Source organism: Bidens hawaiensis, unplaced genomic scaffold (genome assembly GCF_021521415.1).
Source record: "Bidens hawaiensis isolate Kalapana, Puna unplaced genomic scaffold, B.hawaiensis_p1.1 tig00046674_1, whole genome shotgun sequence".
NCBI lineage: Eukaryota > Viridiplantae > Streptophyta > Magnoliopsida > Asterales > Asteraceae > Bidens > Bidens hawaiensis.
Genome location: NW_027505995.1, coordinates 148,948 through 166,542, shown reverse-complemented (window position 1 = coordinate 166,542; position 17,595 = coordinate 148,948). Strand labels below are relative to the sequence as shown.

The 17,595-nt window shown below is 35.6% G+C and overlaps 2 protein-coding genes across 3 annotated transcripts; one reads left to right on the top strand and one right to left on the bottom strand.

Annotated features, from left to right (window-relative positions):
• The first annotated feature begins 1,923 nt into the window (after positions 1-1,923).
• Positions 1,924-4,646, top strand: LOC143616294 (WD-40 repeat-containing protein MSI3-like). The gene is made up of 6 exons (XM_077089166.1): positions 1,924-2,232; positions 3,266-3,589; positions 3,663-3,806; positions 3,894-4,018; positions 4,162-4,257; positions 4,362-4,646. The coding sequence occupies exons 1-6, from the start codon at positions 1,924-1,926 to the stop codon at positions 4,561-4,563; spliced, it is 1,200 nt and encodes a 399-aa protein (XP_076945281.1). The 3' UTR covers positions 4,564-4,646.
• A 4,341-nt stretch (positions 4,647-8,987) lies between these two features.
• LOC143616295 (basic leucine zipper 23-like) lies at positions 8,988-11,325 on the bottom strand. Of its 2 annotated transcripts, XM_077089167.1 has the most exons (3): positions 11,256-11,325; positions 9,486-10,301; positions 8,988-9,297 (listed from the first exon to the last, which is right to left on the bottom strand). In XM_077089167.1, the coding sequence occupies exons 2-3, from the start codon at positions 10,198-10,200 to the stop codon at positions 9,272-9,274; spliced, it is 741 nt and encodes a 246-aa protein (XP_076945282.1). In that variant the 5' UTR covers positions 10,201-10,301; positions 11,256-11,325; the 3' UTR covers positions 8,988-9,271. The 2 variants fall into 2 exon arrangements, with proteins under 2 accessions (XP_076945282.1, XP_076945283.1); XM_077089168.1 differs by lacking the exon at positions 11,256-11,325 and having other exon boundaries at positions 9,486-10,330.
• Positions 11,326-17,595: the final 6,270 nt, after the last annotated feature.

Below are 17,595 nucleotides of genomic sequence, written 5' to 3'. Positions count from 1 at the left end.
GTTTTTAGGTTATATACATATACAAAATTTGTTCACTTTTCTTTTTGAATTTCATAAGAGATGAATAAGAATTGTATTTCTTTTACAGTTTACTATTGAAAAAAGAAATTATTAACTTTGTTCATCAACAACCAGGAATGGAAATGAACATGCATGGGTCCAATGAATATATGAACACAAACATAAGTTGTATATATTACCTGACCAATAACTCCGTCACACTTATTCCCAATCAAAGCAATGATATCTTCTACAGACAATATGGTTTTCTTCTCAGTGCAAATCTAACCACAAAAACATCAGAGTAATGTTAACATTTAACACTAGTCAACCAAAACATGATGCAAAATCCTATATAAAGTTAATATAAACTAAACTACTCACTTCAACACGACAATCTTGTTGCACCAACAGATTAATCCAACGTGTACCCGGCATGGGTTTCGTGCTAACAACTCGGTATTTCCCATTCGGGTTCCACACTTCAATCAAAACCGGTTTCTCCATTTGGAATACAACTTGAAATGAATCTGAGTTTGATCACTCACTCACTATGAGGCCTTTTCAAATTGTTGGATGGGTTGGTTGTGTGTGGGAGGGAGTACAGTAACTAAATGGAGGGAGTTGTTTGATTTTATATGTGGTTTGACTTTGAAAGTGTTGACTGATTCATGAGTGGTGTGTAGGGTGAGTGATAGATGGTGCATGGGGTTACGATGGGGTGATGATGCAGGTGATTGGTGCTGGGTTTTCTAAGGTTTGGACCTCTCATTTTGCATATTGAGAATGAGGATATGGGTTGTACCATTGGATGCCACGTAAGTGGCTCTTTATCCATGTTTGGTTGGACCAATATACCCTTCATGTACGATTAGTCGGGCATAGTTTTGTTGTTCGTGTCCAATTGTTGAGAAACTAGTGTGTGATGTTCGCCCTCACAAAAGAAGAGTTCTATTGCTATTGGTTTGTTAGACTACAGACAGAATGGTTAAAACAACGCCAACAGTTCTTTAAAAGTTAAGTAACAATTGTGTATTTGTTACCTAGTATATCGACAGGTTAATTTAAACTAGGTAGTCTTTAACCTAAGTAAGGGTAAAAATAATCAAGCCATACAGTTAAGTAAGCATATCTAAAGTTAAAACTTAGCTTAATGTTATGATAAGTTAAATAAAAAAAAAAGAATTACACATATAAAAAACGTATATAGTTTAAAGAAAAAGAATTATTAAAGTTTAGGGGTCGTATAATAACTTTATTAAAGTTCAGGGTGTATGACATCCTTTTGAAACGCATAAACAAACGTAAACAAGCATAATTGAGAGAACAACAATTATATTTTGTGTTTAAAACTAGACAAAATTTCGGTGTGTCTCTATTTATTTTCATAAAACTAGTATACATAAAAAAGTTAAGTGTATACTAGAGAACAAACTTAAACAAACACAGACTAATGAATATAAATGAACAAAAAATAAAACAAAAGAATGTAAATGAACGTTCACAATTTACAAACAGAACATGTAGAGGTGCACAAATTGGGTTATTCTAATACTCGTTTTTGGGTATGGAACTAGGTTCGGTCTGGGTATTGTCTCTAAAAACCATACCCTATGCATCGAGTTTGGGTCGGATAAAGAACTGAGTAATTTAAAATTGTGTATTTTAATACTCTATTTCAAGCTTTTTTTAAGGTTTTTTCCGAGTATTTATCGGGTATAGATCGGGGTTTTAAGGTGCTACACTTTTTCTGGATATTTTTCATGTAGTTAAATGAACGGGCCTAATCGTCAGTGTTGATTTGGACCGGGACGCAAGGGCCCATTAATAGTTTCACCTGTAAATCCACACCCCTTCCCGCTTCTTCCTCTCCCACCATTTCCCAGACCCTAATTCCAAGCGCGGGAAAACCACCCAAGCCAAATGGCGACTGAAGAAGACACCGGCGAAGATTACCAAGTGGAAGAAGAATTCAGCGTCTGGAGGAAGAACACTCCCTTCTTGTACGATCTAGTCATCTCTCACTCCCTCGAGTGGCCGTCACTCACCGTCCAGTGGCTCCCGTCACCGCCGTCCTTGTACTCCGACGGGTCCTTCGCCGTTCATAAACTCATCCTCGGGACCCACACCTCCGATGACTGCCCTAATTTTCTTCTGGTGGCGGAAACGCACTTGCCGGTCAACCCTGCGTCGGCGCTTGAAACTAATTTGGAGAATCAGAGAATCCCTAAGGTTAGTTAGTTGAACAATTTGGTTCATGTAATGGTGTAATTGCTGACGTGGAACCACTCTTAATTTGTGCATGAAATAATTTGGTTAGTGATTGTGGTGTAGTCTCTGTGCACACCAACTGTTCGACTAAATGACTGACTGGTTTGTGTGTGTATTAGCTAAAAAACTAGACTGATTCAGCCAGAGTTCAAAGTAAAAATTTTGTAATATTCATGTGCACACAAACTGTTCGATTAAATGACTGACTGGCTTGTGTCTCTTTTAGCAAAAAGTAGTAGTGTAGACAAACTGAGCCTGAGCTTGGATTGTTTTGACTTTCAAGAGCTCGAGCTGGCTCTTTTTAGCAAGCTCTAGCCCGGCTCATACTATTTATTATTAACTTATATACGTTTTTTTTTTTATTATTTTACATTTTTTGAGAAAAACCTTAGAGGAGCCTAAGAGCGGCTCGAGCTCATGTAGGACCTAAAATGAACAAAACCTCGGCTCGAGCTCATGTAGGACTTAAAACGAGCAAAAGCTCAGCTCGAGCTTGACTGTGCAATGTGAAAATAATACTTAGAAGTCCAAAAGAGGGAAACTTAAAAATACAAAAGGTCTGTTAAGGCTCAACGAGCCTCTCATACAAGGCTTGAGCTTGGGCTAGATAGCTAAATGAGCTTTATTTGAGGCTCAGGCTCAAGCTCGAAAAAGCTCTGCTTCTTTCGGGCTTTTTATTGATCTAATCTTTAGTATTTCGCTAATGGCTTCGCTCGTTTGCATTCCTAGCTAAAAGTAATGCTTGCGTCTAGTTGGACAAAGCTAGAGTGTAGATTATATGATAATAGTAAAGAGTAACTAGTGTGTATAAGGGTCCATATATGAATGCGCAATACTAATAGCATCACTGTGAGAAAATAGTCTGAAATTGGTCAGTACTGTTGTGAAGTTGAGGGGCATGAAAGAGACATCTATTGCCATTTCTTGCTCAGTTATAAGTCAAAACTAGCTTTTAAACTGATTATATTTGACGAGTTATTTGATATGTTTGTAGGTAGAGGTTGTTCAGAAAATACATGTTGATGGAGAGGTGAACCGTGCACGGTGCATGCCACAGGTTCCATCAATCATTGCAGCAAAAACCAGCTCTTCTGAAGTTTATGTGTTTGACTCCGCAAAGCAACCTTTAGATCATGAAGGAGGTTCTTGTGAACCTGATGTTAGATTGAGGGGTCATGATAAAGAAGGTTATGGACTGTCATGGAACCCTTTTAAAGAGGGCTATCTGTTGAGTGGTTCTAATGATTGCAAGATTTGCCTGTGGGATGTGTCCAAAATGCCCGACAACAAAGTTCTTGACGCTAATCATATCTATGAGGTAAAGTTGTATTTACTTTTGCTTGATTTTATTATATTTATGCTAACAAGCAGTACAAAATGTTGGTGTGTAGGGTCATGAGAGTGTGGTTGAAGATGTATCATGGCATTTGATGAATGATAGTTTATTTGGATCTGTTGGTGATGACTGCAAGCTAATGATTTGGGATTTGCGCACTAATAAACATGAACAAGCTGTTGTAGTTCATGAGAAAGAGGTGAATGAAACTCTATAAGCTTTTTTGCAAGATTGTTTCATCTGTTATTAACTGCTCTTTTGTTTTGTTTGTTTTTTAAATTTTCAGGTTAATTACTTGTCTTTCAATCCATTTAATGAGTGGGTCGTGGCTACTGCATCTTCAGATACCACTGTTGGCCTGTTTGACCTGCGGAAGCTGACATCACCGTTGCATGTTTTAAGTAGTCATGAGTATGTCTCTTGGCCTTGGTTCTTAGTTATCTGTTACTTTCACTTGAGATTTGATATTACAGTTAGGTCAAAGTAAATAATAATTTGGTACTTAAAAGCGCAAAGATAAGCGAACTGAGCATATATGAATGATGTATATGCAGGGAAGAGGTATTTCAAGTGGAGTGGGACCCGAATCATGAAACTGTGCTTGCGTCTTCGGCTGCTGACAGAAGGTTGATGGTCTGGGATCTAAACAGGTACATCTACTACACCTAAATTGATTTTAATATCCTTAAAAGCTTATAAAACGAAAGTTAATAACAACGGTTAAACTGTGGCTTGTTACGTCATGTTTATACAGGATTGGAGACGAACAATTGGAAGGTGAAGCGGAGGATGGCCCACCAGAGCTACTGTTTTCTCATGGTGGTCATAAGGCAAAAATATCAGATTTTTCATGGAACAAGAATGAACCGTGGGTGATATCTAGTGTGGCCGAAGACAATGCTTTACAGGTTTGGCAAATGGCGGAAAGTATTTATCGTGAAGATGATGACATTTGAATCTTTGCTTCTTATGTGCTTTGAGATTATCTTATTAGCTTTAGATAAACCTGAATTGCGGTTGTTGTAGCAAACATTGGCCTGTTTGGTCTTTACAGATGTTTGTGGGCATGTGGCTTTTGTTGAATCTTGTTCTGGTTGTTTGTTTTTGCTGATGTTGATGTTACATACTTGGTTTTAAAAAGAGTGATTTGTCACAAATATATATAAAAAACAAGAGAAACTAAAATATCTTTCATGTTTATAAGTATTATATGACAGAAGAAAATAGCTAAAAAACTGTGCGCACTGGAAGAACCTGGTACACACTGTAACATTTAATTAAACTTCATGTAACACGCAACACGCTCCTTTCATTTCCTTTCAGTTTTATATTATTAAGTCTAAATTTACTCTCATAAAAAGCAGTCTCAACTCTTAAGTCTTGGTTAGACGTGCACAATTCGGGTTCAACTTGAAAACCCGAACCGGTTCGGAACCGGTTTTTTTCACCCCGGGTACAAAATGACACCGGTTCCAGTCAGGAACCGGTTCGGTTCCCGACCCGAACCGATGCCCAGAAATGCAAACTTTTAGGAACCGGGTAGGGTGGAACCGGAACCGGTTTTTACGTAAAAACCGGTTCCACCGGTTTTTTTTGAAATTTAAACATTATAGCCGTTAGGAACCGGTTCCAACGGCTATATAGCCGTTTTTGACCGTTGGAACCGGTTTTTTAACAATAAATAGGTTATCTTCTTTCTATAAATAGCAAGGTTTGTTTGTGTACTTGTTAAACCACTCCCAAAACTATAAAACACACTCCAAACCACAATTAACCTTAAACCGACAACAAATGGCAACCAATGATGACGTTGTTATGGTGATCGAAACAACAAGATGCCCCGATGTTTGGGTTCATTACGATTTGTGTCTTATGACCGACTCACATGAGTTGGCACGTTGCAAATATTGCTCGAAGTTTCTTAAAGCAGCGTCCAACTCGACATTAAGAAAACATACGAATAAGTATTGTCGAGAGAAAAGAAGATTGGAAGCTAAAAAAAACGGAAGTGGGAGAGTCGTCCGGCTCTACAACCCAAAAATAAGTATTCCCGGATTAAAACGACGGACTTTGTTTTTTATGTTTTAGTTGTTATGTTTAGTATCGTTTATGTCCTTAAACACTCTTCTTAGCCTTGTTAGTTTTTTTGATGGGTGCCATAATAATATTTAGTTGGATGGTCGGGTAAAGGAACGGGTTTGCTAAAGGAGTAGTATTGTAGTTTGTTTTTGAGTTTGGTGGTGAAACAAGTAATGGAAACAAGTTATATATAGGTTTGGCCCAAAAACCGGTTCCAACGGCTATATTACCGTTGGAACCGGTTCCAACGGCTAATTGGTGTCTAAAAAAAACCGGTTCCAACGGCTATATTACCGTTGGAACCGGTTCCAACGGCTAGTTTGACTTTTGTTTGACCCTTCAAAAAAACCCGTTGGAACCGGTTATTCCGGGTACGAACCAAACCGGTTCCAATTAAGAACCGGGTAGGAACCGGGTTGGAACTGGTACTGACATACAAATAGGAGAACCGGGTACGATTTTCGGGTACAAAAATACCCAAACCGGGTATTGTTCCAACCGGGTTGGAACTGGAACCGGTTCCGGTTCGGTTCCACCAGTTAGGTTCCGGAACCGGTTTTTTTTGTGCACGTCTAGTCTTGGTAGCTATTAAGAAAAGTGCATGTACCTAGAAGTGTTTGCACATTTGCCGTACTAACAATACTATTGACTGGAAGTTCGGGCCACTCCCTTGACTGTCATGATGAAACAGGTGAACCCATATTAATAAAGTGATGAAATGATTTGTCATTGGGAAATCGAGGGAACTGTATGGGATAGTCACAATTTATAAGTTCTAAAATATTGGTTAGGTAATAGTGGAGGATGATCATAATGGTGGTACCTGTGGCTTGCAGTAAAGGTGGCACTGTGGCAGTGACACTAGCAGTCAAATGTTGGGTGCATTCGCTTCAAAATGACGATACACCAGAAAACATAGATCTTTATGCCGGGGAGTGTGAAGTTACATGTAGCTGAAGAGAAAAAAACTCTGTTTTATATTAATGCAGGCCATCTACAAAACTCTTACCTAAGAACACGGACTACTCCATAGAAGATCACATGCATCACACAACCGTATGCCATCATTTCCTCTCAGCTCCCTTTCCGCACATGGCACACCTCTCCTAAATCTTGAGAGAAGGTAACCTTAGCCTCGGTCTTGTCTTAGATGCCAAGACTGGCATCGTTAAGGGTGATTGATTATGGTAGTGACTTTGCTTCTAAAATGTTCACTCTTATTATTTGTCATGCATAAATAACAAAATGTTTATTGTGGTATTTAACTTGGCATGGGGATAGCTACTCCACCCATTTCGTCGAGATAAGCAAGACGTATTCTATCATAACTCGTTCCTGCCAAGAAAAAAAGTGCAGCACCAATAAGTATGAAACCCATATGAGATACGGAGGAATAGGCTATTCTTTTTTTTAAATTACGTTGGCCAGGAGATGTTGAAGCTGTATAGATTATTTGTACTGTGCCTACTATCATCAACCAAGGAGAAAATATAGAATGAGCGTGTGGTAATAATTCCATATTAATCCGAATCAATCCATACGCTCCCATTTTTAATAAAATTCCGGCTAGAAGCATACAAGTACTGTAATGCGCCTCTCCGTGGGTATCTGGTAACCATGTATGTAGGGGTAGAATCGGCAATTTGACAGCAAAAGCAATAAAAAATCCAATATAGAATATTATTTCCAAAGCCACAGGATACGACTGATTAACTGATGTTTCAAAATTTAATGTTGGTTCATTAGAACCATATAAACCGATACCCAAAACTCCCATTAAGAGAAAAATAGAACCCCCCGCCGTGTACAAAATAAATTTTGTGGCTGAGTAGAGACGTTTCTTTCCTCCCCACATGGATAGAAGTAGATAAACTGGAATTAATTCTAATTCCCACATGATGAAAAAAAGTAAAAGGTCCCGAGAAGAAAATGATCCTATTTGACCACTGTACATTGCTAACATCAAGAAATGGAATAATCGAGAATCCCGAGTAACAGGCCAGGCCGCTAAAGTAGCTAAAGTAGTGATATATCCTGTTAATAAAACGGGTCCTATAGACAGCCCATCTATTCCTAATTTCCAACGGAAATCAAAAAAATTGATCCATTTATAGTCCTCTACTAGTTGTATTAATGGATCGTCCAATTGGAAATGATAACAGAATGCATAGGTTGTTAGAAGAAGTTCTAACATGCATATACATATAGCATACCACTTTATTACCCTATTTCCTTTATGGGGAAGAAAGAAAATTAAGGAACCTGCAAATATTGGTAAAACTACAATTATTGTTAACCAAGGAAATTTGTTCGTGGTAAAGATAAGATACACTTGGACCAGAAAAACCTGTGCTCAAAAATAATCTATTTTTGAGCACAGGTTTTTGCGGTAAAAAAATGGACTCAAGTAGGGGTTTCTGTAACGTATTAATAAGCTATACCCATGCTGCGGGTTGTTTCATACCATAATAAACTCGAACACTCAAGAAATCTGTTGGGCAGGCGGATTCACATCTCTTACAACCGATACAATCCTCTGTTCTTGGAGCAGAAGCTATTTGTTTGGCTTTACATCCTATAGGTTCGCCTTTCTATTTATAATAGAAGAAGTCTAATAGAATTAGTATAGAAGTCTATATAATTAGCCAAATCGTCTGAAGCATGAACAGAATCGCCTTTGTTCCGAAGGCCTAGCGAGTTAAGCGAGTTCCTTTTTTCTTTTTTCAAAGGCAGTCCTTTTCTTTCCCCGGACCGATGACTCGCTTGTTCAGTACTGCTAACTATTATTGGAGGATTCCGTCCCCTCGGGACTACCAGTAGCTTCGGTTGTTGAATCGACAAAAGAACCTAGGCGCGGAGCATTTTCGGGGGCTAGCCTCCTTCTTTCTTACTTGACTTCCAATTCGACTCTTTTTTTCTTGAATTTGAATCATTTCCTCTTTCTCGCCATTCTTCTGTTTAAGAACTGCGCCCCTTGCCTCCGGTGGCTATTTGACTAAGGCTGGAAAGAGGTGCTTGCTTTATGAAACTTCAACCTTCTTTCTTTGATTCTTTGATCGGAATACGGATGAGATCAGAAAGGCCATCATTGGGGCAAACGATGCAATAGCTTCGGTTAGAGCAAAGCCCAAAATGGCATAACCAAATGATTGTTTAGCCAATGATGGATTCCGAGCCACGGAATGAATCGAGGAACTAAGGACGTTTCCAATACCGATAGCAGCTCCCGCTGAAGCAATTGTAGCAGCTCCGGCCCCTATTAGTTTTGCACCTTCTAACATCTCGAGAACAAAGAAACATAACCTATGATTCATCCAAACTGATCCCATTATTGATCAACCTAGTCGTGCCAATCAATTAGAGTGCTTGCTGGATCAACGAACCAAGCTTATTGATTACATTACATCTGCCAAATCTAGACCTAGACCCAACCTAATGACATGCATTAGTCAAACACGAGCCTGCAAAACTACTACTAAAATAGCAACAAAGAACATACAAAAAGGAAACACGTATCATGCTAATCTAGCAGACTGTTTCTAGAAGTTATTGTACATCAAACACCAAGGATCGATGATACATGGTTCATTTGGATGTTGCCGCACGCACACCTACAATAAAAAGATAAAACACACAAAAATCAGCAACAAACATAAACATGATATGTAACAAACTAACAATTAAATTGAAGATCTATTTCATCCACATTATCAAAGTGTCTATTTATTTCAAACATGTCAACCTATAAATCAGATATAAACCAAATAACCAATGCAATAGGCATGGAATTATTATTTACCTTTTCTTTTAGTTTTAGTAGAAGAATTGGCACCTACTCCTACACCATCATCACCTCCACATCTTGCAATCTCACTAACCATAGAATCTTGGTTCCACAAACACTGTAGATCCTTAGAACCACACTCATTCACATCAAGACCGTGGTCCATCAACGCACCACGCTGCATATTACACGGATTCAACAAAAACCCACCTGCTAAATTCGGGTTCCCAACACTCTGATTAACCATATTTTGTTTCTGATAAGGAAACGACCTGATCTCCCCATCAATTCTCCCTCTAATATCCACAAGCAAACACTTAAGTCTCCCTACTTCTGCTTCTAACCCCATTTGACTTTGAACTCTCTTCATTAACTGTTGGTTTAACGCTCTTAATCTAACCACTTCATCTTCCAACGAAGCTGCCCGTGCTTTCTTTTTCTCTCGGTATTTTCTCACGGCTTCCCGGTTGCCCGAAGGGCGCTTCTTGGGTTTTTTCAGTAAGAATTCGGCGGTGTCGTCGGTAGGGGTATTCTCGTCATTGCTCAAGGCGGGTAGGATCTTGGTGTGCATGTGGTAACATGTGTGAGTATGTGAGGAATCCGGCCCCGGTGGGTTGCATTTGTGGGTGTGAGTACACGCGTGTGTGTCGTTAAAGATTTCATCAAATAAAGAGTTCATGGAACCAAGATTTGAACCTAAAAACATCTCATCAAGTTCTCCATTGTCCATTGTTATTCAAATTCTACAGAATTTGCTTCTAAAATCTGCCAAATTTAACATTCACAGGTAGAAATTCTCCAACTATTTCGATCAATCAACTTCACTCCTTCCTGAAACAGAAACTAGAGGTGCGAATTTATGACATACGTGTTATTATTTTTTAAGAAATCAGTGAAAATAGTACGAGCATTAACAAGGAAAACTAAAAAATAATAACACAACAAGAAAACTCGACACGACGTAACACGAAATTCGTGGGTTTAAGTTTGGTATAAGCAGGTTCGGATCAGTTTCGGGTCGAGCACGCAAACCTGTTTAACTAAACGGGTCGGGTTCGGTTCAACCCAACATCCCATTTAACCCATATATTTTTAATAAAATGTGTTCTATGTAATAAATTTAATTGGTTTAGTATATTATGTAATTGTTTTATATAAATTTGTATATTTTTGTTATAAAAATTTGAATTTAAAGTATTAATATGTGAAAACAAAAAAATAAAACTTTTCGGGTCAAACGAGTCGTATTCGGGTCAACTAGTCAACCCACAAATATGCAGGTTGTGTTCGGGTTCACGTGTCTTATACGTTTTTCGGGTTTGGGTAGTGTTTGGGTTCGTGTTGGGTTGGACCCGCCAACCGGCGAACACATAACTATTTAACACTCCTAACGGAACCCCTAGAAATCGGTTTATGGCAATTGAGGTTTAAACTTTAAACCCTAGAAATACACATATATCAAGATCAAGATCACAAGTACAAAGAAGACCATTTTAGGGAAATTGAGGCAAGTAAAAAGGTCAAAACTAATAACTGAGCTTGAATGCATAGAAAAGTAATCTAATTTGGAATTCTTGATTATACCCACAACAAAAGAATTAAAGCTTTAACCCTAGAAAGACAATATATGAAGAACAAATCAGCAGAGAAGCTAATTAGTTACAATTTATCATACTCTAAAACAAGATATTCAAGACACAAGTTAAGTATCAAAATGAGGTAAAAGTTAAACATAAGAACCCTAAGCAGAGTCAATGAGCCATAAAATGAAAAGAAGAAATTTACCAAAAGAGCCCTGGAACTGAGAGTATTGTTGAACTGAAAGTAGAAACTGAAGTTAATCTTGTGGGGAATAACAGGGTTGTATAACAATGGAATGGATAGAAGAAAATGAAGGAAGAAAAGGAGTGTTTTTTTTGTTAAAGGGAAGCTATGGTCTATGGAGATGATTTATTTATTTATAATTTATATGTTGTTGAGACTTGAGGGGGTTAAATGTAAATTCAGGAGAATTTTTGGTGGGCACCATGATCTATATCTATTCTTTTGTATGATTGAAATAGTGAAACGCATGTGATATTTATATGCAGGTTTTCACATCTGTATAAGATTCTCCAGAATTTATATTCTACGTGTAATTTATTTATTTGAAAATGGGTATCAGCGTCGCTTATTCTGTATTTTGATGTAGGAAAAGATTATCGAACCTCTTTAATGCTTTAATCTTCAAAAGGTTTAAAAAGAAAAAGAAATAAGATTTGCATTGCAAATCAGGAACAAGAAAGCAATGATTGATAGGATAGGTGATAAGGTGGGAGATATTCTCATATTGTATGGTTGGAGTTGGTTGTATTCAAACAGTGTTGTTACTGTTATATGTCAACAAACCTCCCATTTTTGTCTAACTGAAGTTAATGACACTAGGAAAATATCAGAATACGTGGGGAATGTTAATGTTGTGATTAAAGCCCTAGATCAAGAATCATCATCATGTCTCCTCGTGTCCTCCTCCACTTAATAATAATCAACGCACTCTGTTGTATGAATTCAATGCAAACGGTGGGAAGGTGTTGGAGCTTGATGAATCGAATTTCGAATCCGCCTTTGATTTCGTCTTTGTTGATTTCTATGCCCCCTGGTGTGGACACTGCAAGCGTCTTTCTCCTGAGGTACTCTTCAGATCTCTTCCTTTCTATTTGCCAGGGATTGTTTTATGTATATTAATTAGTCATGTTATGAACAGGGTTTTTTTCAATTATGAATATTATAAATGGCAATTACTTAGTGATGTTATCAATTCAGATTAATTAGTTTATTTATACACTTTGGAAAGGTGATTCATGAAGAGGAAAACACTTATTAAACGCTATAGGATGGATGCAATATTAATATTAATACTTTCAATAATCATGGCAACCAGATAAAGACTGCAATTTTGATTAATAATAAGGAAACATCCTAAAAAAAAAAGAAATTCAATTTGCTATACAACCATCAAAAGCTCCAGGGACTGCCTCATTTTCTAATTTATATACGCCTATTGGATTCTTATAAATGCCTAATTAATAGTTTTGCTCACTTGTAATTAGTGGTTGGTTTGTGTACCATTTGATAAAATCTAACAAACTGTTGATGTTTCCTTCAGTTAGATAAAGCAGCTCCTTTGCTTTCTGGATTGAAGAACCCTCTTGTGATTGCAAAAATAGATGCTGACAAGCATTCCCGCATTGCTTCAAAATATGGAATTGAGTAAGTTACATGCCTTCATTTCAGTTCGAACTTATTTTCACTTTAAACATTTGACTCAGTCTAAAATCAATATTAGATGTGGCATTTTCGACCCCATTTACTTATAAATGGATCACTTCAGGTCATGTTATAACATGCAAGAAGAATCGTTTACTTGGGCATGGATATGGAACCTTCCAAGAAGAACCGTTTACTTGGGGACTTCTGTATCAACAATCTTTAAAGGGATGACTACCCAAGAAATTTAACAATGCTTGTGGAGAGGCATGCAGAGCTTAAATTATTGATGTTATTTGTTGCTTAATTTATATATGCTAACAAAACCTTATAAAACATTTGCAGGGTTTGTTTGTGTGAGAGGTTTTGATTAGAAAAAGCGGGCTCCTAGACCTCTCATGGCAAGATTGCACTTTCCAGCAAGTAAGTTAGTTGACAAAAAATGAAGAAAAATAGAGCAGCCATCCGGTTTCAGGGGTAAAAAGGTCAATTGGTTAACAAACTGTTGTATATCCATTTAACCATCTTTTAACATGACCCCATTGCATGCGTCTGTGTGTAATCTTTGACAACAAATAGAAGCTGAGTGATAGTGGTTTCATTCGCAGCCACCTGCCATTATTTGATACACAATTGCTTATATCGTTATTTGTTTTTTTTTAACAAGTGTTTTTCTATTGGTTAGCAGATTAAAGGAAAAAAAAAGAGTTTAGTTGACAGTAGTTATTTTTGGATTTCTCAGTATGTATTTTCCTACAACTTTGAAATAATATCATCTATTAGAGGCCATTGCTTCAAACTTTAGGTACCATACAAGAAATTTACTAGAAATTATTAGAAAGGCTTTGAGATAATCTCTTATTCCTGATGTTATTTTATTATATGTTCACATTTTTGGCCTATTCTAAATCCAAGTAGTTGATAATTGATACAGTTTTATAAAGTTACATAATTTAAATGTTTCAAAAAATTTACATTGGTCTTATAAATGTATCCAACAAATAGGCATACTTTCATGTTTCCTTGGTTATAAATTGGTGGATCTAGAAGAAAAATTCACATGTATACAAAAAAAAGGAACTTGAGGCATCGTAATATTTACTAAGGGGTATCCGAATACATAAAACGGAGAAGAAAAAAGAAAATTTCCACTAACTTTGCACTTCGTTGTGAAAGTTGAGTGGTATCCTGAATACCCCTTGGACACCCCCTAATGTATGGGTCTAGCTGTTTACACCTTCAACATTATCAAATAACGGTATAACCTTTAAAATTTTTTATTATTTTCTCATATAAGTTGCTTTTTTGTCTTTTAATATATAATGTCTTAAACAAATTTGAACATCTAATTGTTGTGATATGCCTTTATCTATATTTTGATATTAGCTTCATCACAAACTTGGGTGTATCCATTTTAATTGCATCATATGTCGTTATAATAACTTACTTTTAATTAAGTTTTGTACATAAATCCTTAATGTAAGGAATACCTTCATCATCCACATGCGATAGATAATTTACATAATAATATAATCGTGTTTTCTAACCGCATATATTAGGAGTTATGTAACAATGTCCACCAATTTTTTAAATAAATAATGCGATAAACTACAAAACCGACGGTTAATTAGGTTGTATGTCGATTAAGATGTGATGAATGCGTATACTCACTTTAAACCTCACATAACAAAACCCGCGTAACACGAACATTAAAAACAAGAACCTAAATTATATTATGTTGTAAACTACAATTGAAATAGCTCAAACATTAAAATATAATGAACATTACAAACTAATTATACTAAATCAAAACGAAATAAAACAAGTCACTACAAAAATAAAATATCAAAATGATTAAAAACAAAAACCTAAATAAACCCCCGTATATATATATATATATATATATATGTATATATATATGTATATATATATGTATATATATATGTATATATATCTGTATATGTATCTGTATATATATATCTGTATATATATATCTGTATATATATATGTATCTGTATATATATATGTATATATGTATATATATATGTATATATGTATATATATATGTATATATATATATATATCTGTATATATGTATATATATCTGTATATATGTATATATATCTGTATATATGTATATATATCTGTATATATGTATATATATCTGTATATATGTATATATATATCTGTATATATGTATATATATATATGTATATATGTATATATATATCTGTATATATACATATATACATATATATATATACAGATATATATATATATATATATACATATATATATATATATATACATATATATATATATATATACATATATATATATATATATATACATATATATATATATATATATATATATATATATATATATATATATATATATATATATATATATATATATATATAAATCCCTAAAATCCTACGTGTCGCAATGTGGTCGCTCCTCCCTTTTATGGAAGCTACCAGATTGTTTGATTTTTAAATGGAGGCCTCTCATTGATTTAACCCAAATTCATGGGTATGAGTCTTACCAAAACCAGATAGCTCTTAAACGGGTTATAACATCTCATTAAATTAAAAATTAATCTTACAAATTATTTGATAGGAAAATCCTATAAAATAGGGATATGATAAAATTTAATATCCAATTTAAAAAGAAAAAGATATTATTTATAATTAATAAACAATTTTATAGTAAAAAACATAAGCGGGTCATGGGTCACCAAATCCAGATAGCTTTTAAACGGGTTATAACATATCATTTTTTTATGAAACCCTTTCATCATCAAACCCTAAGTATATTACTTTCTTATAATAAAGAAAATTAAAATACAAAAAGTAAATATTAAAAATCGAAAAATGTAAACAACCATTCTCTCAAGCCATCAAATTGCTTTATTTGTAAATAAAGGCTTCTCACGCATTTGACTCGAATTCACGAAAGGTCTTACCAAACCCATATAGCTCTTAAACGGGTTATAATATCTCATTATATTGAAATTTAATCTCATCAAATATTTGATATGAAAATCCTATAAAATAGGGATATACTAAAAATTAATATCCTATTTTGTTTAAAAAAAGATATTATATATAATTAAGAAACAATTTTATAATAAAGAAATAAATGGGAAATGGGTATCACCAAACCCTGATAGCTTTTAAACCGGATTATAACATATCATTTATTTGTGAAACCATTTCATCATCAAACCTCAAGTATATTAATTATTAAATTTCTTACAACAAATAAAATTAAAATCCAAATATACATATATAAATATTGAAAACGAATAATGTAAAACAACCCCCACAATACGGGGGATAAAATCTAGTTTAGACCCATATTTATAGTCTTACTAAACTTGTTCTCCAAGCTAATTACTTAGCTTCTTCTTCAACACAAAACCTTTCACAAACATATTATAATTCAAATAACTAAAATAAAACAAAATAAATAAATAAACCCTTAACTTTATTGATCATTCAAGATTAACCTTCATTCACCCCCTTAATCTTGAATTGTTCCTCTTCTCACTTGTATTCCTTCTTTTCAACTGGCTATAGCATAATTGTTGTTGGTAATTAACCGAGTCGGACATATAAGGTTCGAGCCTATGTATTCCATTATGGTGTATGGAGTTAAGAGGCTAGTTGGTGGTTGGACATAATGTCAAGTAGTTGGACATTAATAAAGTAGTTGCCATAACTAATATGGTTGGACATTTATGTCAAGTAGTTGGACATAAATGAATGTAGTTGGTAAGTTGGCTAACTAGTATTAATAGATCTAACAAGTTAGAGTTAGATATCACCCACCACTATCGTCTTTCAAAGTTTGTTGTATTAAGGTTTTGAGCTAGTTTCCTTGATATAATAATAAGTGAAGTTTGATATATTTCTTTGTTCATTTATTGATTGACTTAGGACTTGAATTGGTATCAGAGCCATTAAAGGACCAATCGATAAGCGTTCGCCGCTGCTGAAACAAATCGATCAAACAAAGTCGTGTTTGATCAAGTCATGGGTGACTCAGCTACACCACCGCTGCTGGCCAAAGAGGGCAGCAACTCGGGCTCCTTTCAATGCCCAATGTTAACAGCAACAAATACACGGTATGGGCACTTCGCATGAAGGTTATTTTTAATGTACATAGGGTATGGGGTGTGATAGATCCCGGTACGGTTGATGAAAAGAAAAATAATGTGGCGACCGCCCTACTTTTCCAATCTATACCCGAACAACAGATTTTGCAAGTCGGTAGTCTAAACTCGGCAAAAGAGATGTGGGAAGCACTCAAAACCTGACATCTAGGTGCTGAAAGGGTAAGGAAAGCAAGGCTCCAAACATTGGTAGCTGAGTTTGATGCCTTGAAGATGAAATATTTAGAAAAGATCGATGATTACGCAAACAAAATATCGGATATCTCTTCGAACTCTGCCACGCCCGGGGAGACTTTCGAGCAGCAGAAAATTGTTAAGAAATTTCTCACAAGCTTACCTCGTCGATTTGTTCATATTGTTGCTTCGCTTGAACAAATCCTAGATCTAAAGACGGTTGGGTTTGAAGACGTAGTGGGTCAGCTTAAGGCTTGTGAAGAATGAACCAAAGACGAAGAACCCCAATCCGTAGGTCAAGGTAAACTGCTGTTTCATTATTCTGATAACCGGATCTATGAATCAAGTAGAGGAAGGGGACAGGGAACCGGTGGAAATCGGAGTAGGGGTCAGGGTCGAGGTAGAGATAATAGCTAAAAAGGGGAACCCGAGACAATTTCAAACAAACCGATGAAAAACAGAAGGGTAAAGATCGGTCAAAGTTACAATGTTACCGATGTGACCAAATGGGTCATTTCACTTCCT